Raw genomic sequence first — 23480 nt, 5'->3', positions numbered from 1 at the left:
GATGTGGTGAGGCTGCTGGAATTGGGGAGTGGAGAATAACAGCGCCCCAAGATTGATGAATAAAGGATCCAAGGAACAGCATTGGTAACGATATTGAGCTGGGACAAAGGATTTCTCTAATGTGACAGGAGTCTGTGAGTGGTTTTTTTTAAAGCAGGGACTTAGATGGCGAGACAGACATAGAGGAAAGCAATCTGGGAAAATCCCAAGCCATGAAAGAAACTCTTGTGTGTATATTGAGCTTTTTTACTTTTTGTCATCCTTTTCAGCTTTGATTTTGTCACAGGATTTACAAAGAGCATCGTGCATCATTCTGTGGATATATCTATCCGTAGTACTCATGAAGTACCTCTTACTCTCAGCCTGATGCAAAATAAAGGAGTGAAAATAACATGTTAAAAAGAAACTTTCTGCAAATATTTCTTCAGCCTTTCAGAGCATCAAAGCTTGGGGAAAGCAAGTTGCAGAGCTCTTGTTTGGTGTTCAGCCATTTAAAAGGGCACATGAACTACATTTGCCTGATTTCTCAAAAAGGAAAGGACCAGATTTGCTTCTAAAAGGCAGTTTTTAAGCAAAAAAAAAAAAAAAAAATTATATGGATGCAAAATACTTTCAAGCCCCACAATCTTACCACGGTACATGGTTGATGATGATGTGAAAAAGATGCTGCTGTTGATTTGCTCCTGTACCCAAAGCTGGTGGTGGGAAGCAGGCAGAGAAGTCTTTAAAAGCAGCGAGTACCAAAGGCACTTCTTAAACATCAAATGTATTTCCATACTGTGCTGGTCTTTTCTTAGGTGGGTTTCTGGCTGGCCCATGGGAGCTGGAGCTGGCACAGCTGAGTTCAGCACAACAGAGCTGATGGTTCATAGGTGCTGGAGATTTTTCTTTAACTCCAATGGCAGAGGATTCTGCTCTCTGAGCAGGAAAGCTCAAGCTGTTCCAAGTGGCGAGGAGACAGGTCTAGATTGTAATGGTCTCTAAATATTAGAGAATGCTTTATGTATTTTAAAGGTTCTTGGCAGAGAGCATTTTTGTTAAGTAATTATTGCACATTTTTACAAGAAGTTCATTTCAGAGATGAAGCTCACAATTTCTTTTCTTTTTCTTTTTTTTCCTTTCTTATTTTAAAGATGAATTTGCACAAAACACAGCAGAGGAAAATATCCAGATGAAGAAAGAGCTGGAAGAAGAGAGATCTCGTTATCAGAACCTGGTAAAAGAGTATTCGAGGCTGGAGCAAAGATATGACAACTTGCGGGATGAAATGACGGTTATAAAGGTAACGAAACTGAAATTATCCCTATTCTGTTGTGTCCTGGAGCTGATGTTGGTGGCTGGATAACATGGCTCGCTCGTCCCCAAAACACTTAATGGACTGACATTGTCGTGCAGTTGGTGCTTGACGTTTCTAAGACTGCACTTCTGCACTGAAGACGAACCATATGTGTGCCTCGAAAAAGGAGCCTGATCTTTCACACTTCTCTGTTAACTGCTTAGAGACATCTGTGAATCCCAGCAAAAGCTGGTCCATGCTTCTTGTCTTGCTTTTCCTGTCGGTGATGTTTACGTGTAGGCGTTGGGTTAAAAAACAACCCCCCAAAAAAACCCAACAACATGGCTTCAGGATTTCAAAGCTTTTAAGTTCAGCTTTGCAAAGTGTTAGAAGAACTGTTGAAAATTAGGTAATAATTAGAGTGATGCTGGGTTAGGTAGAAGGTTGAGCGTTTAAAGGGACCCCCGGAGGGTGCTGTGAACAACATGATCTTGAGCTCAGATTTGCGTGTTTGCACTTCACAGGAATCTGGTGTCGTGAAAAGCCTTTAATTCATGCGGAATTTCTAAACTGAGCTTCTGTATCACTTCACCTTTTATTTTAAACTGTTCCCCTGTGTAAATATGAATGTTATGGTAGGGCATAAGAGCTAGAAAATGGCGTTCACTGTAAGGTGACGGTCAAGGCTTTTGTAAAGGTAACCTTAATATGTAGACACGTTTTTTTCTCCAAGAAACAATGCTTTGTGAGGAATCCTTCCTTTAAACACTGACCGTATTGTGTATCTGCATCACTCCTTGGCAGCAAGCGCCGGGGCACAGAAGAAACCCATCCAACCAGAGCAGTTTGGAGTCTGATTCCAATTACCCATCCATATCAACCTCTGAGATAGGAGACACCGAGGATGTAATACAACAAGTGGAGGTACAGTAAATGGGGCGAGGTCAGGGATCCACGGGGATGATTGACGTGGGTCTTGAGGCACATAGGAGGAATGCAGGTCGGGCTATAAATTGTGAGTGATTAAATTGATTTTGTGCTGCAGAAATACCTTGTTAATTCTGCGAGAGGGATTGCAGGGTTGCAGTGCTGTGGCTTTCTCGTTTGTGGGGTCAGACTTCAGTAGGGCTCTAAATATAATGAAGTGTTGGGTTTTGGTCATACCAGCTTAAAGACTGATGAAAAGCCATCAAAGCGGTCAGTGTTGTTACATGTAGTTATTTCCAGCACCAATGGCAATGACTGTTTAGCAATCCTTCTCTGCAAGGATGCCAGAGTTCATTACTCCCTTGCCCCGAGCGTTTTCATTCCAATGCATCTTCACGGATGCTTTGCTGGCCAGCACAGCCCCTGTAATCAGAATCTCGATGCAGAAAAGAGCAGAATAAATTATTGCCTGGCTATCAAGAGCCGTGTGGAAAAGGGAAATGTGGTTTTTTGCTTACATTTGCTAGAATAGGCTGCTTTTTAAACTCCACTTTCACGACTCAAGAGCACTCGTGAATGATGAATGTTCTTAGGATCTGCCACCCTGCTGGCAGGACCATATTTTGTGTCCCATGTAGCATGCCTGCAGAAACCCCTGCTTCCCTTTGCTGGCTGCTCTGTTACATGGCTTTAGTATTTCTGAACTGCTCTGAGAGCATTTGCTGAAGTCAGAGTAATCAGCATTGGCTGATTGCTCTAATATAAAGTATTCCAGACAAAGCCAATTAAAAAACAACTAATAAATCCTTGGCTAGGAGGGACTCAGTAGGGCGTTTTTAATATTCTTGGCTGTGGCCCCAATCAGCCCGCTTATCTATTGGGCTGTTAAACATTCCTGATTTATTAAAATGAGTCAACTGTTTATTGATATTAAAAATAGGTGCTTAAAGTAGGGGTTTGGTCTTGGAAAGTACATGACTTTCTTGGGATGCTCCTGTTACTGGTGGTGGCTGGGGTCAGTGGTGATGGCATACCTGGCACAGTGCCTGGTTATAAACTCGCCTGAAGTCTTCTCCTTTTTCCGCTCCGCTGTTCTTCTCCAGGAGGTTGGGATGGAGAAAGCTGCCATGGACATGACCCTCTTCCTAAAGCTACAGAAGCGAGTTAGGGAGCTTGAGCAGGAGAGGAAGAAGCTGCAAACCCAGCTGGAAAAAAAGGAGGAAGAGAGCAAGACATCCCAGGTAAGAGATATCTTTTCATTGATACTGATAGCTCATGTTGGTAGCTGGCTTTCCTTCGTTGTCTGAGCACACACAATGTAGGAACTGAGGTTTGAGAGTGACAGGTTCCAGTTAAGAGACAGCAAATCCATCTGGAAAATGGAGACTTTTTTGGTACCTAAGGACAATTGGACAGAACTGATTTTTTAATTATTATTTATTTATTAGATTTTTATTTTTTAATAAACTGATTCTAGGACAGTATCTTGCGTAACTCGAAAGCAATGAAATGTAGGATCAATTTTGGAGCATTTTACCCTGCCTGTGCTGATCCAGTTTCCTTCTCTTTTGAGAAATTTGAAGTGTGGACTGAGTTTTGTTAACAAAGGTCAGAACAAGGAAGGGGAATGTGCGTATTTGGAGGATTCCAGATGGATGTGGTGCTGCAGCCTTCCAGATACACAGATACCACCTTTTGGCTGGATCAAACCTAGAGGCACGTCAGTGCTTGGGAGCTGTGAAGAGAAAGGCCCTGGTACCCCATGTCTCCAAGTGTCTTGTGGTTGATTTGGGTTATTCAAATGCTTTTTTGCAGTCCTGCCTTCCCCCCACCCAGCCGTGCTTGGCGTGAGTCAGTCAGGCTTGTGTCCTCAGTCTGGTATTGTTATAATCTGTGTGGTTTGGGGTTTTTTCTCCAGTAATGATCATAAAAGAATATAGCTTTAAAAAATGGTATAGTAAATCAGAAATAGCAGGGATAGCTGTTAGAAGAATGGGTTGTTCCTTTGTACTGCTGGGCAGGGATATTCCTTTGCTTCTTTCTTCCCTGTGAAAAAATACCTCCCTCAGTTTGTGTCATTTTCTTGGAATCAATTTAAAAATATATTTAAAAAAAAAAAGATTACTGGTAGCCTGGTGGTTACTTAAGAGTCAGGAGTCCATCCAGGCTTGCCACTGGAGTTCTTTAGCTGCCAGTGAGCTGATGTTTGGCACCAGGGGCTTTTAATAGCAGATCTCTTCTGTACATTTTAGCCTGCCATCTGTAACCGAGGCTTTGTGGCTTTTTCGGAGGCCAGAGTGCGGGAGATGGTGCATGCCGTGAAACAGCAGTGCTGTGTGCGTGGTGTCATGAAGCAGTAAAGATGCTCTTACATGAAATGCTGAGCAAATGCCATCCCACTTGGTTTCATAATTGAAATTTCTGGGGCTGTTGTTGCTTTGTTTGGGAATTACTTTGTTTGTCTCCAGCGTGAGATCTGTGTGTCTGTTGACAAATGCAGTAAAAGACTCAACAAAATCACCAACAGTAATCGTTTACTTGCTTCGCCAGATATTCTTACTGATCACCTCTAGCAATTTGCAGGAAATACATGAAGTAGAAAACTTCCCCACCCTCTCATCCTTGCTACAGAGGCGGCTTAAAAACCTGCTTCCCAACTGCTGTGTTGAAGATTGTTCCCCTAATGACTGTCATTGTTTGAAAGCCGCAGTTGGCAACGTATTAATGAGAGATTAAACCATTTTCTCCTGAAGTGGCCCCTGCCCCGCTACGTGTTGCTGGGACCGTGTCTCATGCCAGTTAATAACATTGTTGTGGCTGAGTTGGCTGGTAGCCTGTTGATGGAGACATGTGCCCTGTGCCAGTTTCTCTGGCTGCTTTCAAACGTTAATTTATCTCTTTAATCCATGTAGGTAATTGAAATGAAGACTGAAGTGACTTCAGACCACGAAGATTTTGCCTACAACAGCCTGAAGGTGGGTGTGGAGCTCCTACTTAGTGCTGTAACCTATTGCATGGCTCCAACCGCCCAAACACATTGTCTGAACGTGGTAATAACCCAAAACCTCCTGTATTTGGCTCTGACTATGAGGGACGGCAGTTGGAAAGCTGTAGCTCTCCATCACCTCCTCAGCCTGGCATGGGCTCACAGATGTTTCTCTCTGGGGCAACATCTGTTCTGTGCTGGTCTAACTGTTTTTGAGTTGTCCACTGCAGTAACAAGCCCACTTGTGGTGAAGGGTGCTTTTTCCACTGTACATATTCCCACTGGGACTTTCTTGGGTTTCCTTTGACGTGACACTGCAGGTCTCAGCAGTTTGCTTTGCAGTAGGTGTGAATTCTCGAGGCTGAAGCCAAACATATTTCTTGTTCCAGGCTCCAAATCTGCTACTTGTCCGCTTTCCTTGCATTCCCAAGGTGCCAGTCAGGTCAAAAGCAAATAAATGTGCTGCACGGATTGCAATAATAGCTTCCACCTCTCAGTGGCTGACCATAGTCTTCTTGTGTCTTACCAGCTGTTGCCCTGCCCTACAATTCGTCTTGTCCCTAAGCTCTAAATCCTTACAGTTCTGCCTCCCTCATTTTCTACCTGTGATTTGGGGGTGTTGGTGGATGAAAAACTGAGTATGAGCCAGCAATGTGCGCTAAGAGCCCAGAAAGCCAGCTGCATCCTGGGCTACCTCAGGAGCAGTGTGGCCAGCAGGTCGAGGGAGGGCATTCTGCCCCTCTGCTCTGCTCTGATGAGACCCCACCTGCAGGGCTGCGTCCAGCTCTGAAGCCCCCAGCACAAGACACACAGAGCTGCTGGAGCGAGTCCAGAGGAGGGCTACCAAGGTGGTCAGAGGGTTGGAGCAGCTCCCCTGTGAGGACAGGCTGAGAGAGTTGGGGGTGTTCAGCCTGGAGAGGAGAAGGCTCTGGGGAGACCTTAGAGCGGCCTTCAGTGCTGAAAGGGGCTGCAGGAGAGGTGGGGAGGGACTCTGGATCAGGGAGGGCAGGGATAGGGTGAGGGGTAACGGTTTCAAACTGAAAGATGAGACATTAGGAAGAAATTCTTTACTGTGAGGGTGGTGAGGCCCTGGCAGAGGTTGCCCAGAGCAGCTGTAGCTGCCCCCTCCCTGGCAGGGCTCAAGGCCAGGCTGGATGGGGCTGGGAGCGACCTGGTCTGGTGGGAGGTGTCCCTACCCAGGGCAGGGTGTTGGAACAGATGGTCTTTGAGGTCCCTTCCAACCCAAACCAGTCTGTGGTTCTGTGATGACATACGGAGTGAGTGAAACCTGCTAGGCTCCTATCATGCTTCGTGTGGGTTGTGTCCTTCTGCTTTAACTGTACCCAAATACTTCTGGTCGTGACCGTTAGGCCGAATCTTACGTCCTGTTTGCCCTTGGAAAACCAGTTTCTGGGATAGGCTTTGTAAGGAGTGTTTTTTAGTTTGATTTGGTTTTTGGTAGTGCAGACCCACATTTCAGATGCTCCTTCTCTCCTTGTTGCTCTAACGAATATTGCAATACAACTGAGACATCCAGGTGAATGTATGGTAGCCAGGATAACACCACACTAAACCATCTGACAGCAGTAGTAACACCTACTTTTTGCTGTCGTAGAATCATAGAATATCTTGAGTTGCAAAGGACCATGAGGATCATCATCATCATCTCAGAAAGATGCAAAAAAGCAGAAACTGGAGACAGAAAGGATGTCTGCTCAACCCTCACTGAGAGCATACCTCTAGCAGTACCTTTTTCTGGCACTTAGTCCGTCCAGGTTTTAGTCCCTAAGCACGATATTTTTGTTGCACTTGCTAGACAAGCTGGTTTTGATTGAGAGAAACCCTGCTGAGTTTCATTAGTACCTCTGCATAGCCCGCTGGAGCAGAAGCATGGCAGGACCTTCAAGATCATTGCCCGAGTGTCTTCCAGTTAGTTGAATGTGCCTGTGGAAGTTTTAAGTTTCTTGACCTTGTAAAGCAAAGTGAAGTTGCAGTTTGGAAGGGGAAAACCCCTCAGATGAGAACCACCACCTTCTTCAGTGACTTCTGTGGGTGCTCACAATTGTGTTTTCTTCAAGTTTTAACTCAGGAAGTTCAGAATGGAAGTATTAATTTTGGGTTTTCCTACTTTCTACATTCCTAACGTGCTAACATACATGGTCCTACATGTCTAACCAGCCTTAATACCATTAATTATTATTAATACCATCTCTGTTAATACCATTTCACAAGAATTGGTAGCACATATTACAAAAAAAGCAGAGTTCTTTAGCCTAAAACAAGTGGAAAATGAACTTTCAAGGAAACACATCTCAGAGGTAGTTTTTAGTGGCGTTGCACTGCAGGAGTTTCTCTGTAAGGATTTTCCAGCACAAAATTCTTGGAGTTGCAGGAAGATGAGCTGTGGGTTGCAACAAAGAACCACCAGGTCTAAGAGCTTGCTTTAATGCAGTGCAGACCCGCATTAAATGGTATTTTGGGTACTGGCATGTTGGGTGAATGCCATCCTAGGAAGAGCTGAGGTCCCTGTGAAAAGCAAGGAGCAATTGCTTCAAATGCCGTGGTGAAAGGCAACCCCTAAGTCCTAAAGGAAAGGATTTTCCCTATAGGTGGGTTGGCCTGAGAGAAGACACTAAAAAAGAGACAAATACAGCTCACTGGTGTTTTCCCAACTTGTGAATACAGGAAACTGCCTGAAGTGAAATATTGAATTACTGCTGTTGCTGAGTGCTGCTTTTCCTTCCTTCCCCCATGACAGCTGCTTCTGTGGCTATAACAAAGCTCTTCCTCTCTTCTTTCTCCTGCTAATTTGTATCTCGAATATTTATACACTCTCTGGCACCTTCAAGAGTCTTGTGTAGTTAGATTTATTTTTCCTTTTTGCCAGCTTAAAAAGACTTTATCTTGAGGCACTAGGCTGAGGTGTCTAAAAGCTTCCTCATAGCAAGCTCTTCCTCTGGATGCTCTTGGATGGTCCATGAGATACCAGCTTACAGAGGAGGAAAGGGTCTTGGCTTTGCTGCACCACTGATGCACTGTCTTTTGAAAACTGAGACTCCTTAGCTAGTTTAGAAAGATTTCATAAGATTTTAGGAAGGTGGCTGCAGTGTCTTTTTAGAAACCAGTATATTTCCTTGAAGTGGACACAAACATGAATTTTGACCTAGGTGAGACATGAAGATGCAGCTGAACACCTCATTGTGGTGTGGAAGACTTGCACTGGATGGGGGAGAGATGCTTGGATAAGGTCATGAACGACCAAGGGTTTGGTTGGGATAAATATGAGTAAAAATATATAAATACAATTAAAATTTACATATATCTGTAAGTATATGCATTATTTTAAACTAATGCATACAAATATCAGTTTGGGTAAAAGTAACAAATACGGTTGTTGCTGAAGAGCACGTTTTGTGGGGGGTTAAGGATCTTTCTGGGTCTTGTTCAGTGCTTTGTGACCTGAATCTTCACTGCCTTCTGTTCACTTTTGGCTCCTATTTTAGATACAATAGGACGAGAGACCTTGAGTTGCACAAGGGGAGGTTTAGATTGGACATGAGGAAGAATTTCTTTACTGACAGAGTGTTCAAGCCCTGGAACAGGCTGCCCAGGGCAGTGGTGGAGTCACCGTCCCTGGAGGTGTTCACAGACCGTGTAGATGTGGCACTTGAGGACACGGTTTAGTGGGCACGGTGGAGTTGGGTCAACAGTTGGGCTTGATGATCTCAGAGGTCTTCTCCAACCGTAATGATTCTGTGTTTTTGACATGCACAGCCCCTCGAGCAGGACAGTACAAGGTGTGGGTGTGCAGGCTTGGGGTTTGCAGCCAGCGCATGGTCTCCTACTTCATACATGCCTCCTGTCATCTAGCTTTGTGCCTTGGTGTGGTTCTCCTGTAGTCTCATGACACCCACAATAGCAGGGATTTGCCTTTGGGATTAGCTTTTGGTGGGGAGCCTGTTCTTGGAGCAGATCTTGATGGAGGGAAACAAGCGAGGCACAGCCCTTCCTTAAGAGAGGCTCGTTTGGATAAGGGTTGGTTGGCTGTTTTTGTGACACTGCCAAGAAATGTGAGGAACTTGGGCTAACACTGGTGTATTTACAGCAAGTGCAAATTATGTGTCCTTTGTAATGGATAAATAGCGTTTTCAGTAGATGCTGTCCCAAAATATGCCCAGCCATGTGTTTGGTTAGCCATAATGCAGGGCTGGAGGGGTGTGAAACTCCTTGTTCATTCTCCTGGTGGGAGTCGTGTCCCTGAGTTACACCTGTACAACAACAAGTTCCCCAGTATAAAATGTATTTTCAGGCTGGGAAAGTGGGAGTGGGGATGAAAGCACCAAGGAGTCGTTGCCCAGACTTTGTGTTCCTAACAGGAGCGCGATGAATAATTTGAGTTCTCGTTCTTCGCATAGCTGGGATGTTTGTTTCATCCCTTAGACTTGGAAGCTCATCATAAAATGAGCTGCTAAAGGATTTTATTTTTTTTTTTGCTATTGAGTACCAGAAATAGAAGAGAGGGCAGATTCCTGGCGTGGCACCGCTAACCTCTGATTTACACAGGCTCGTGCTTCACCCAGCGCTGCTATCTAAGCCCCTTCCTGAAGAGTGAGGCTATTTCCACCTCCGCTAGTGCTTGGGTACCCCTTTCACACCTCCATAATGCTGTTGGGACAAGTGTGAGTTCAAGTTGAGGATGTTCTGACTGTGTAACTTGTCAAGTAAGTCAGCGCTGTCGGACTATGCTGGAGAAAGAGCATTGCTCACAGCGCACAGAAGTCTCCCTTTCCACATTCAAGGCGTTTTATTTTAACTTCTGTTCTGCCAGCACTGATGCTGGTGCAAAAAGGGTGTTACAGGCAGGGGACAACAGATGTCTCACCCATGTCTATAGATGTTTTAACACAAAATCCACCAGGAAAGGAGTAGGGAAGGAATTTAAATGTAAACTCTTGATAGGAGTCCAGAGCACGGGCTCTTGGAGCAGCATTGTTGGTTGTTGCTTTCTTTCCTGATCTTCCTGGCTTCGTTTCTAACCAGAGCAGAGCTTGATAGGACCAGTCTCTGGAGTTAGCAATGTGGCTGAACTATTTTTAATTTTATTTTTTTTTAAAAAAGGAGAAAAAATAAAAATGAAAAGGAGAAAAAAAAGCAACAAAGGAGGGGAAAAAAACAGGAGGAAAACAAAAGGGCTGGGGAGAAAAGTAGGGCTCTTATCCAGCAAATAATGACAGTCACAGAAGAGCCGTTTGTGTAGAAAAGCACTTAATCTCTTTCTTCTTACTCTTTGCCTGTCTCTGAGCACGATCAGGAAAGAGTGGAAACCGGGTCGATGCTTTAGCCACGTAGCAAGAAGAGTTCAACCCAGTTTGGTGTCGATGCCCCACCGTGAGCGCACTTGTCAAACTCTTGTTTTGTCAACAGTTAGAGAAAAACCAGTGTGTCGTACACGCCCTCTGCTGAGCTGGGTTTAATGTGGATGTGGAGGAATTGCTGGATCTAATGTTATTCTTAGACTTTTTTTTTTTTTTTTAATGGCAGATGGTATAAAGTACCTGAATACGCTCCGTTACTGATGGTGTTTGTTCAGCTAGGGGTATGCCTGCTGTCCAGATCAGCTATTCTGTTCACACCTCTGCTGTGATAAGACATGCTATTTATAATTTGTAAGGATTTATAATTAGAACACCCGTTTCCTATGGAAACGAGGTTTACACAGCTGTGCTAGCTACACACTGTATAAATCGTATAAATTACCCCCATTCCCCCCCCCCCCCCCCCCCCCCAACCGTTTTTGGATTCATTAGCTCACCTCAGCCAAAGGTGTTAATGAAGCAGATACCCCATAGATAAGCGGCATCGTGCAAGAAAGCTGTGGGAAAGGTCAAAAGGCAGCAGGGAAAGAGAAGCACCGGGATCTCAGTGGGGAAAGAGCTTGTGCTATTGTAGACACTAGAGAATCCACATGGATGCGGGGGTCAGTCCCGAGGAAAGACTCTGGTTTTGCCGTGAGGTAGTCGGATGATGCTCCCGTTGGATTTCGGCGTTGCCCAAGAGTCCTGGGTGCATGGGGAGGGGAGGGAGCAGTCCTGGGTGCCACCATGCAGCAGGTTGGGATGGAGGATCTGCACAAAGAGAAGGTGGGCTGTTGGGGTTTGGGCCATGAGGCAGGACCCTGGGGATCTGTCTCTGCTCCCCAGCTGTGACCCATAGCAAGGACGGCCCCATCCGCAGGAGTGAAGCTGCTCTTGACCCAGCTGGATGCCACGGGTGGGTTTTGGGTGCTGGTGAAGAGCTGCCAAAGGTGTTGTTACCACCTGCTTCGTGGTGAAATGCTGAAGTAAAGGCTGTTCAGCTGCCAGCGGTTTATTCTTCTGTCTTCTACTGTCATGCAAAAGCAAATAAACCCTTCAGTTGTCTCGCAGAACGTGGCGATGCTCATGCATCGTTATTCAGGAGAAGCAGTTCGTGTCAAACATGTGCAATATTGCCCTTGCTTGTCAAATGCCAGCAGCTGACAAGATGTCAGGGCAAGAAAATCCGCCAACTGCTAACGTTGTACCAGGGTGGAGGACTTAGAAAATGTATGAGAAAAAGAAGAATCTGTAGTGGGAATTCATACAGCTGTAGCTTGCCTAACAGGACATCTGCCATGGTGAAGGGTCATGTAAATCAGCATCTTCCAGCTCATCTAATGAATGTGAAAGAGGAGCTAAACATTGTGGACATTGGTGGTGATTTCTTGATTGAGAAGGGAAAGAGGTGGAGAAGAACACACGTTTGGCTTCTCTAACACTTACTTTTGTGTTTAAAAATAGTGTCAACAAATAAATCTCCCCTGTGTCACCCTGTAGTGTTGTTATTAAATAGCAACAGGCTACTGATTACAGCAGAAATCTTTTCTGAACCACACATGGCTGGACTGGCAGCAAAATCCAGATCCTGGCATGAATTGATCGTTCAGCTGTGATCGTCAGTAATTGAGTTACCTTAGAGGCGTCTCAGAAAAGGGACTGCAAGATGGTTTATCTAAACTGGTTAATGGCTTGGTATTTTTCAGAGGCAAGAGCTGGAGTCGGAGAACAAGAAGCTGAAAAATGAACTTAACGAGCTGAGGAAGGCTATTGCAGACCGAGCAACCCAGAACAACTCGTCCAATGATATTCAGGACAGCTATAACCTCCTGCTGAATCACCTGAAATCAGCCAACGAGGAGCTGGAAGTGCGGAAGGAAGAGGTGCTCATCCTGAGGACGCAGATCATGAAGGCGGCCCAGCAAAAAGAAACGGGGAAAAACATGGTAAATGAGAGGGTAATGGATTTTCTTTTTCTTTTCCCATTCTGGAAGTTCACTGCCTGCTTCTGCTTTGGTAGGCTTGGGGTGCCGCTTCTGCTTTGTTAGGCTTGGGGTGGCATGATGGCATGGGGAGGTCATCGGAGGTTCTGTCTATCGATAAGATACAGGCCATGACATCACTTCAGACAGCCCAGGGCTGTATATCCGATGGTGATCTGTACTGCAGTAAGGTGCTTGTCCCCATACCTGATGAGGTCTAGACAGCCCACGCTAAGGAACAACTTTTATGAAGACATAACCAGGTGGATAGATGATGGCGGTGCAGTGGATGTGGGTTATCTTGATTTCAGTAAAGCATTTGACACCGTCTCCCACAGCATCCTCGCAGCTAAACTGAGGAAGTGTGGTCTGGATGACCAGGTAGTGAGGTGGATTGTGAATTGGTTGAAGGAAAGAAGTCAGAGAGCTGTGGTCATGGGACAGAGTCTAGTTGGAGGCCTGTATCTAGTGGAGTCCCCCAGGGGTCAGTACTGGGACCAGTACTATTCAATATATTCACCAATGACCTGGATGAGGGAACAGAGTGCCCTGTCAGCCGGTTTGCTGCTGACACACAACTGAGAGAAGTGGCTGACACCCCAGCAGGCTGTGCTGCCATTCAGAGAGACCTGGACAGGCTGGAGAGCTGGGGCGGGGGAGACATTGAGTGAGCTACAACAAGGGCAAGTGCGGAGTCTGGCATCTGGGAAAGACCAACCCCATGGACCAGTCTAGGCTGGGGACTGAGCTGGTGCAGAGCAGCGTAGGGGAAAGGGACCTGGGGGTCCTGGTGGGCAGCAGGATGGCCATGAGCCAGCAACGTGCCCTCGTGGCCAAGAAGGCCAATGGCATCCTGGGGGGTATGAGAAGGGCTGTGGTCAGTAGGTCGAGAGAGGTTCTCCTCCCCCTCCGATCTGCCCTGGTGAGACCCCATCTGGAATAGTGTGTCCAGGTCTGGGCCCTCAGTTCCAGAAGGACGGGGAACTGCTGGAAAGAGTCCAGCGCAGAGCCACAAAGGTGATGGAGGGGGTGGAACATCTCCCTCATGATGAAAGGCTGAGGGAGCTGGGTCTCTTGAGCTTGGAGAAGGGAGACTGAGGGGTGACCTCATTGATGTTCATAAATACAGAAAGGGCGAGTGTCAGGAGGATGGAGCCGGGCTGTTCTTGGTGATGGCTGATGACAGGACAAGGGGCAACAGGCGCAAGCTGGAGCACAGGAGGTTCCACATGAACATAAGGAGAAACTTTTTCCCTGTGAGGGCGGCAGAGCCCTGGCACAGGCTGCCCAGGGAGGCTGTGGAGTCTCCTTCCCTGGAGACATTCAAAACCCACCTGGACACGTTCCTGTGTGACCTGCTCTGGGTGGTCCTCCTCTGGCAGGGGGGTTGGACTAGATGGTCTTTCGAGGTCCCTTCCAACCCCTGACGTTCTGTGATTCTGTGATTCTCAAGCCCTGCACCAAGGTGTGGTGGTCTGAGAAGTTCCCAGTGATGGTTTGTGAGAACTGGCTTATTCTGCAAGGAAATGGGATGGGGGGAAAAGAGCTTCTGGATCAGATCCTGCTCACATGATGCTGGTGCAGCTGTAATGTATTTCTGCTGGTGTGTAGGCAAGAAGAGAGCCTGTCCCGTCGCAGTTGTTTGAGGGCTTTTTGTTTTGATCCTGTTCTGATGGAAAAGTACATTTTCTGGAAACTCTCACTTGAGCTTTTTAGTTCACTGCCTTATCATTCCTCAAGGTTTTGATATATTTTGTATTTCAAACCACGCACCCCCTTATCTCCCTCCCAGGTTCACTGCATCCTCCTTCTATCTCCTGATCTCTGCTGCTGTCTGTTTGCATGTGTATGAATTCAGAGAAACTCTCTAGTCTGATGGATGCCCCGAGGAAGCTCTCTTAAGGATGGTTGGGAGTTGTTTGGTATCAGGAACTTTGAAAGACAGGAGGAGATGTGCAGGATATCGTGCTGATGTGTTTTGCATGTTGAATTTAGGAAAGCATCACCACCAATGCCAGCTGGCCGAACAGTGACAAGCACATGGATCAGGAGGACGCGATTGAAGCCTACCAGGGGATGTGTGAGACGAACCGGTAAGTGTGGCCAAAATACTTCTAGCTGCAGAAGGGGCTGACCACAAAGTGTGAGAGATGAGATCTGGACCACAGTTAATAACGAGTTTTAGAGAATTACCAGCTTCTGGACTGCGTTCTGGACCTTGGGCCAATGATGGGCCGTAAAGATGGGACCAAAGGTGTGTGTCTTGAAATGGGTGAGGAGCCTTCGTCGTTGGGGCAGTGTGTCCCTAGGGGAGGGGAGGTAGAAAAGCCAACGTGGAAGTGAGCAAAACTGGATTTTGCCTTTGCTTCCAGTACATAAATAGTAGCAAGACTAGGATTTGATATATATATTTAAGAGATTTCAAATCCTCATGCTATGTTGGGAAGACAGCGTGGTTCCCCTCTTGTTTTCGCAGAGGCAAAGGCCTGTGGCAGTGAACTGAGCTAATGAACATGCGGTATATTCTCTGGCAACACCCACATTATTGTTTTTCTTGAAAGTTGGGAACATTTGTTTGATTATAGGTTTCCAATAGAGAGGGTTAATATTGTGAACATGTGTCTGTCCTTACAGTAGCAGTGGGCTTATATTGTGAGGCATTAAATAAGTCCTTGCAGCTATCCAGGAGGACATCAAATCAAAAAGCACTGTCTTGCAAGAAGACAAATTTACAGGAATTAGATGGCAAGATGCTATGTCAAGTAAATATTTATTTTACTGCAAGGAAATTGGATGTTCATCTCCTTTTCTCTTGACAAATACAGATGTTTGAGGCTTTTTTCCAAAGTACTTTGCATTCAGCAAGGTAATCAGAAGACCTCACCGTTGTGGATTAATGGCTTTTAATAACACAATATACTTTGCCACTTTGTAAACTTCCAGGCTGGGAGAGATCATGACTTAATTAGGATTTTATTCATACCTGTATGAATATGAGCAAAGACAGACCATCTTTGAATGCAGTGTGAAAAATGGTGAAGAGTTGCTTAACGCTTTCAGGACTGGACGGCCAAAAAGGTGCAATGGGAAATCCGTGTGCCTGGATTGATGTGCAGAAATTCAATGTATATATATAGCTGTGCGATCAGCTTTGGTTGTCACGTCTGTGCTGCATGCCTCCCAAATTCCTGCTGTAGTGTGGGCTGGATTTTCTGACTTGACATCTATTTTCCTTCTTGGGAAAGCCCTAGGAGAACCTGTGGAGATCTCCTAGTGTATGAATACAGAGATGGGCTTGCTGGAAGGGCTGGGTTCCCCACACATTGCATTTAAACAGAGCTTAAAACCCTCAGGGCTGGACTGAGGCTCTGCCCACACTAGTTCTGCCTGCTCTCACTTCAGCCCGGGGACCTGTAGAAGTGGGAATTGTTGGGGTCCAGGACCCTTGTGACACTGGTTTCTCACCTGTACGTCATGTCTGGCTGGATTAGGACCAGTGTATGGTTTTTTCAGTTTGTTGCCGTTGAATCTTTGCTTTCCTGAAGTGAACTTGCTGATGAAATTTCTGTCCCTCCTGTGGCAGAGGTGATGAGATTGATTTAAACATCACCTTTATGTCAGTAAATCAATGGGGCTCAGTGTGCTTCCTACTGCAAGGTGTGGGTTTTGGTTGCTTAATGAATTCTGTGGATTTTCTCTTATTTCCTTCCAACTTTCTTCTGGAGCTGTGGGCGCCGGCACAGGATGTGAAACCCCGTTGTCAGGCACAGCTTTAATTACTCCTTAAACTCCGTTTTCCAGCATGCGTGTGTAGGGACAGTTAGTTTGTCTTTAGGTGTTGGTGAAGGAGTTGGAGTCAAGAGTTGCTGCTGTCACAGGGCACGTGTCCGACCTGTGTGTATGGGTTGTGTGGCTGGTCCCGATATTTGGCCATCCTGGAGTACGTGTTGCCCGCTTTCACTCAGCCTGCTGGGAGATTCTGGTCTTTCTTCAGCCATCCTGGTTTCCCGACTTAACAGTTTCTGCAGGGAGGATGGGCTCACACAGAGAAATCATCAGAAGTGCTGCAACGATTTCATTTTCCACAAGAGTACAAATCTCTTTCCTTGCCGTTGCACAGGTGAGCTGCAGTTCAAGAAGTTCATGTGATCAGGCCTTGGTGGTTTTTGGCCTCTTGAGATTTGTGAGGGGAAATCTGCAGGTTCCAGGCTCAGTTTCCTATTACCTCTCTCGCCTGCCTCCTTGGCCGGAGCTTGGGCTCTTGTATGACAGTAGCTCTATGTACAATCACCCTCATTTCTGGGGTGATTTATCCACTGGCTCATTAATCACCACCAGCTTCCCCGTTATATGGTTCCTCATGCATTTCTTTGTGTATTGGGTTGGTTTATAAACTGTAGGCTGGAGTCGATGGCAATAAAACAGATGAAAACAAATGCAGGGGGAGCGTGAATTATTGTTATTTGTCGATAGAAATTAACATTCCCTCCCCCAGCGCGAATTTGCATTTGTACTTAGGCAGCTCTATACTCAAGTGTGTCAGCACGAGAAATAAAACTGCTTTCTCTTCCTAATCTCGATCAATAAATGTTTTAATGGAAAGCTTTTCAGGTGGGATTGCAGTTCTGAAGTGGGATGAATAACCAAGAGCCACTTCTTCTCCCCACTGCGCTGCAAGAAGCACTCCTGTTTCTCTTCGCTCTCATTCTGCGGGTGGTTTCTAACCGAGGTGGATGCTCTTCCACTGGTCCAGTTTGACGAGTGTGGTATAGCCATGGTCCAGCCATGGGTCACTGCTAGCTTGAAATCATCGTGTCTTCACTGCTTAGGCTGGGGATGGAGCATGGCTTTATTTTGGTGGGACATAGACCTTTTATTCACTCTGTGGCTGTATAATCCAGGACTTCTAAATGCAGCAGAAGGAAAACAGGGAAGAACTACCAGGTGCCGCTAACCCTGCCCAAGTAATGAGTCTCTTTCTCCACGCCACACCTCGGGGGGGAAAGGCTTTTGATGCCAGGTCAAGGGGAATTTTGAATTAAAACCAGCCCCTTACAAATGGAGTGAACTCAGCTTTTTTCTTCTCCCCTTTTTTTTTTTTTCTTTTTTTTTCATCTTGCTGACTTTCAACTGCTAAAGGGGAAAGCATCAAGTTAGTTTCCAGCTAATTTTCTGCTTCAGTAACTGAATGTAAAGCTAGGTAAGCTCTTTGTTCCCTGTTTCAGTTCTTGGGATCTTTCTTTCAAGCCTGTTTGATCTTGGTGGAAATGCAAAGCCAACAAAAGACCAGGTGATGATGTTAGAGATAATAACCTGGCAGCTCAAAGCAGATCAGGCTTAGTCTTTGAAATTAACTTCTGTGATTAACTTTCGAGTGATTTCTGTAGAGTACATAGCGTTTGGTTTTGTTTTTTTTTTCTACTGGGTGAGTCCCACCTGCAGCTGCAAGTGCAAAGCGAAGGGCTGGTGTGGAGGATGCTCTTGCAGCTGGAAGAGGCCATCACGAGGAAAGGGTTTATATCTCCTTACCACTCTCCAGTGCATTTCTTCTTATCACTGCTTCCCACTCTGTCCTATATCTAATCTGTGATGTGCATTAGTTTTCCATTTAATTAAAAAAAAGCGCATATCTGTGTTTGAAAATGAAATGCCCCTTCTTCTTTATTAAGAGATAATTATCTGAAGATGCTAAAATTAACATCTCTGGGGTTTGGTATACGTGCACCTCCTTTAAGCTACTTGCATCAAGGTACTTGGAGGAGGGGAGGGAGGTGTTTGGGCAGGAATTTCTCTCCCTTCATGAAGGCACTTTGCCAAATGCAGGTCGCCAGCTGCTCCCCAAGACCTGTACCTCCAAGACAAGGATAGAGGAGAAGTGAGGCCGTAAATTATGTCCTTTCAAGTCCTTTCAGCTTTATTTGAGAAAAGGTTTTACCCAGCATTGTAGGAAGTTATTTTGGCATGTACTAATTAATCTAATTAGCTAAAAAGGATCCCTGTTGACTTTTAATGTCTTGGTCAATATGACCTTCTGGAAGAAGGGAAGCTCAGTAATTTCTGAGTCAGCGCCGTGTTGATGAACATGGACCGAATGCTTATTTCCCAGGGCAGATTTATCTTGGTATAACGGCACCCCCTTGAGCTGCTCTCCTCATTTACCACAACACACATGATTAAAAAAAGGGAGGCAGGCTGTTTTTCAAAGGTTATACAGGAGGACACATCTATTAAAAATGCTGCTCATCCTGTGAGATTTCCCAGGTTACTGATAGGTAATAAATAATGAAGATCCTTCTTGGTTCTTTTTTACTCTGAAAGTTTAATGATATAGTGATTTTTAAATAATAATAGTAGTGGTAATAATAATAATTGTTGTTGTTGTTGTTGTTGTTATTATTATTATTATTATTTCCAAAAAGAAAAACTGTTTCCTAGCTCACATTGAAGCCAAGTAAAACAATCTCACTGTAGCAAGTGTTCCTGATCAGGTTGACCAGCTCCTGTCGCTCATTTGCGATGCGTTCATCACTTCATTAAAGAAGCTAAATTAGTTTCCTGCCTTTTATAACTTTAAAAAACCCACCTATGAAAAGGAAACTTTTAGTATTAAGGTGGGATGAGACTTTTCTGGACATTTTTCTGCCAGGATGGGTATGGAGGAGGAGATTGGATCTTATACGGGTGTGAGGAAACAAACATCCAAGGGGTGTTTGGACCAAGGGTTGCTCTGAGGTGTTTGACTTGATGGTTGAGGAGACCCTTGACTGGAGTAGAAGGAAGAGAATTTATTTTAGACCAGTGGAAGCTGCTGAAGAAGGAAGGAAATAGAGAAACTTGTCTTAAAAATGTCTTATGAGTGAGATGTGCCAGAGCGCAGAAGGTCTGGAAGAGGAGTGAGCCGTTCCAAGCTATTGGTGTGCAATAAAATGTGAGGTTGGGTTGTGTTTGCACTGTGGGTTGGAAGTGCACGTGGGCTGTTCCAGCTCAAAAATAGTTAAATTTTTTTTTTTTTTGAGGGGGAAGGAAAGAAACCTGTTAGGAGCTGCGAAGGCTCACTCCGTGCTCTTCATTTTACCCCATCTGTGTTCGGACGCCTCTTCCTTACCGCCTGTGCTGACTTCTGCTCTCTCATTCGTCCCTCATGGTCCTTGTTTCTCCTCCCTGGTTTTTAAGCATAAGGTTTTGATGAGGACTTGTGGTAGCTGGTGTGGTGTGGTCTTGCCAGCTTTTCCTTGGAACCATAGAGGAAGCAGTTTAGCCATACAGAAACCAAAACTCAGGCTTTGACCTCCAGGAGTTGGGCTTTTTGGTGAAAACAGTAACATCTCAGGAATTATGATAACCTGCTGGGAGGTTAGACTGGGTGATCCCTTCAGTCCCGAATGATTTTGGGTTTCCCCTGTTGGGTCGGGGAGGAGATGGCTGCACAAAGACACGTTTCACAGCTGGGGAGGGAGGAGAAGCTCCGCTACCCAGGGGTGTCGTAGGAGGCACAACCAGGGCATTGTTCTCCTTCACCGTGGTGGAAAAGGAAATACAATGTAATGAAAAGTGTGCTTTAAAAAATAAAATAAAATTAATAAGGGTTCTGCACCTTTTGCCCTTCTATTGCAATTGACCTTTTGTCTTTCTCTGTCCTCTTGTTTCCTTTTTCTGTCCTTTATTTCTAGCAAGACTGAGGACTGGGGGTATCTCAATGAAGATGGCGAGCTCGGCTTGGCTTATCAAGGTTTAAAGCAAGTTGCCAGGTCAAACACTTTCTTTTTTCCTCACTGCTTCCTCTCCTCTCTCCCTCTTTCGCTTGCCCTTCTTTCTCTTCCTCTGCTGTTGTCCTGTTGTGCTTGGTAGGACCTGTTGTCCTCTATGGGAGCAGCTGGAGGTGGGATATCCAAACTGGAGGGATTGAGCCCTTCCTCTAATTTTCAGGGGAGTCGTTGCGATTCTAATTCGGCGTTGCTGATGGTGGCTGTTGTCACTCGTGTCTGAGCTGTGATTCAGTAAGAATTACGTTACGTTAATGGGAAATTGGGTGATAAAGGTGTTGGGAAGCTGTAATCTCCAGGAAGCCAAAAAAACCCCAAACATTTTTTTTTTTTGATTTTTTTTTTTTTTTTTTTTTTTCGGAATTGCACTAAGATATGGCACCTCCCTAAAGTGTTTTCTCCCAATCCTTGACCTGTCAGCAGTGGAATCCCTGTGCTTCTATTGTGATGCTGTCTGCTTTGCATGCTCCCAGGCATCGTGCGCTCCCATCCATGCATTGCCTGTAGGTACAAGGAGGAAGGCGCGTGGTGGACGCATAGTGCCATCCTTCTACAGCTCTCTCCGTGTCCTGGTCGGGCGGGCAGGACACGCGGGGCCAGTACCTGCAACCTCTGTATTTCCTGGGAATGCTGGTGATTCTGTAGTGATCTCTCATCTCCAAGCTAATGAGCGTTTAGAAACACAAACGGAGATTAAAGCAAGGCAGAAGGACTCCTAGATTCTTCTCCTGGTTCAACCTGGTGCTTGGAAGAGCTGATAATTAAATGTTCATCAGTCTGTGCTCTCCTACGGGGTGGTTTTGAGGCTCCAATAGATATGATTTTGATAAAAGATATGAAATGAGCTGGTTAAGGGCACTACAGAGAGGAGAAGTTAAAATTCTGTACAAAGTAGCCGCAAGAGGTCACATCTAGGGGGATCAGAGTAAAACCAGGCAATAACCAGAAAAATACCAGGGATGATTCATTTGTTTTTCAAAGCAATGTAGCAACCCAAGTTGGTAGGAGGAGTGTGTTCTGAGGGCAGCTCCTGGTTAATCAGAACCCGCGTGAAGAAATAAAACGAAAATTAAGTACTTAATACTTATTTCATGGTGAGCCTGTATTTTCTAAGCCTATTAAGAATAATATTACTCGTGACGTGATTATGAGGCTGAGTGCATTATTGCCTGTGTTCCTCTAGTTGGAACACACCCTTTTCTGTCTTTTGCTGGTGGACTAACAAGACTTCCATTTAGCAGAGCGTAGGGGATACCCTTAAAAAAAAATCAGTTATCATGTCACTTGCCAGATTTTCAGCACTCCCAGCAGCGTGGGTGTATCCAGGAGGGCCAGTACCATCTCGGTGATGAATCAGCCTTCCAGTGGATTAACAAAGGCATTCTGGTTTAGCAAATCGCTGGATAATGCACTAAATAAATGCTTTACTAACCCGTCAGCTCAGCATTTCCCCCCACAAGGGTTGTCCTTGAGCACAGGGCTGGAAGGACACCTGGAGTAGGAAAAGGAGGGTAGGAGAGGGCGGCAGGACAAATGATTAGAGAAGAAGTTGGGTACCCGCCTAAAAGTGGAGAAGAGCTGGTGACTTCTGTCAGCTGTGTATCGTGGTCTTAGTATTTGTATGTCATGGAGTACAAGGAAACAAGTCTTTTTTCCCCCTGCTGAAGAGTCCAGGGGAAGTCAGCAGCAGTGATGAAAGCAGGAACTGATTAAAATGACAGCAAATTGCCTTGTGTGTAGTTTTCTGCAGGTAGCTTATGAATGAAGACTGAGATATACGTAAATATACGTCTTTTTAAGCAAAGATAAATAACAGCTTTACAAACAACTAGAGGGAATGAAGAGTTTCAGCTTCTGCCTTTCTCAAAATTCCCAGCAGTAGCAAACGAAGCCTGTGGCAGTCCGACCCAACGGAGCCATTTGCAAGATACGCAGTTGAGTTTTCAAGAATAAGAACTGATGTTTGAAAGGGGGTGGGCGCAAGAACAAACGCCCTTCAAGCTGAGATTTTGACAAAAACCCGCAAGTGTTCATCTGTATTGCTTTCTTGCCATGCATTTGCTTTTTGAGAAGAGCAAAGGAACCCAAATTTGTGTTGCAGTTAACAGAAAAAAAAGGAACTTTTGGGTTTTTTTCTTCTCCGTTTTATTTTTTTTAAAAAACCCAAACTTTTGATCTCATGTCTCTCATTTCAGAAGTATTTAACCTGCAGTATAGCAAATGACAGACTAATGGGGCGGTAGTAGCCGTAGCGCCCCTTTGTCTGTGTCAGTTTTATAGGGAGGTTGGCCAGGAGCATCTCACTTGGAAGGATCTAAACTCAAATGGTGGTTACTACCACGATGCCGAAATCGCAGGCTGATCAGTGTGGTCCTTTTCTCAGGTTACTGGAAGCACAGCTCCAGGATCAGAGAAGAGAGCATGAGAAGGAGGTAGAAGCTCTGAAAAATCAGGTGGATGCAATGAATGAAGAGCTGGAGAAACAGCAGCAGGCTTTCCTGCAGACCCTCCAGCTATCTCCGGAGGCCCAGGTGGAGTTTGGACTTCAGCAAGAAATTACACGTCTCACCAATGAAAATCTGGTAAGAGGCTGTACTGAAAACACAGCTGAAGGAAGAGGGGGAAAAAACTAGGTGGAGAGAAAGGGGATGGGAAATGTGAAGGGGAGAAGGTGGCACTGGGGTCTCTTCCACTCCCCCTAAGCTCTGCAGAATCCTTCAGCGTCTCCCACTGGCGTGTTTGGGAGCATTGGTACTTGACCTTGAACTGTTGTTCAGTGGCTGTACGACCCTTGTGACTCCGTAGGTACTTTATTTTTCATTTTTTTACCTTTTTTTTAAGCCTGTCTGCTTTGTGGCACTGCCTACCAAATGAGGTCGCTGGGGACCCCCGTACTCTGTTATTATGCACAAAGACATCACAATCCTTTCTTCTTATTGGCATTTCTTGGGGAGGGGGGGACAGGTGCCATTCCAAAAAAGTTGGCCTGGCTGATGATAAACTTTCCCTTTCTCACCTGCTGTATCTGTGTGCAAGGTCTGGAGTGAACATTGGCCCCTCTTGAGTTCAGGTGGGGGCTTCTTTGCCTTTTTCAACAGCTCTAGTATCTAAATAGTGTTGGAACTGTTTAAATATGATGGAGTAAAGTACTTTGAGTGGGGTGTTGTGGGTATTGCTGCTTCTAGAAGAAGG

At 45.4% G+C, this 23480-nt stretch overlaps 1 protein-coding gene across 1 annotated transcript in view; it reads left to right on the top strand.

The window, feature by feature from the left end:
• Positions 1–23480, top strand: part of MYO5B (myosin VB) — a 150854-nt gene that overhangs the window by 116612 nt on the left and 10762 nt on the right. The window contains exons 24-31 of the mRNA XM_086480191.1: positions 1134–1282; positions 2081–2200; positions 3307–3444; positions 5116–5178; positions 12250–12489; positions 14521–14618; positions 20196–20273; positions 22672–22870. Coding sequence (XP_086336317.1) covers positions 1134–1282; positions 2081–2200; positions 3307–3444; positions 5116–5178; positions 12250–12489; positions 14521–14618; positions 20196–20273; positions 22672–22870 — 1085 coding nt within the window. The remainder of the gene's footprint in view (positions 1–1133; positions 1283–2080; positions 2201–3306; positions 3445–5115; positions 5179–12249; positions 12490–14520; positions 14619–20195; positions 20274–22671; positions 22871–23480) is intronic.

The sequence above is a fragment of the Leptosomus discolor genome, chromosome Z, assembly GCF_034619465.1.
Source record: "Leptosomus discolor isolate bLepDis1 chromosome Z, bLepDis1.hap2, whole genome shotgun sequence".
NCBI classification, from domain to species: Eukaryota; Metazoa; Chordata; class Aves; order Leptosomiformes; family Leptosomidae; genus Leptosomus; species Leptosomus discolor.
The sequence above is the reverse complement of the archived record's forward strand: the minus strand, read 5'-3'. Positions and strand labels throughout refer to the sequence as shown.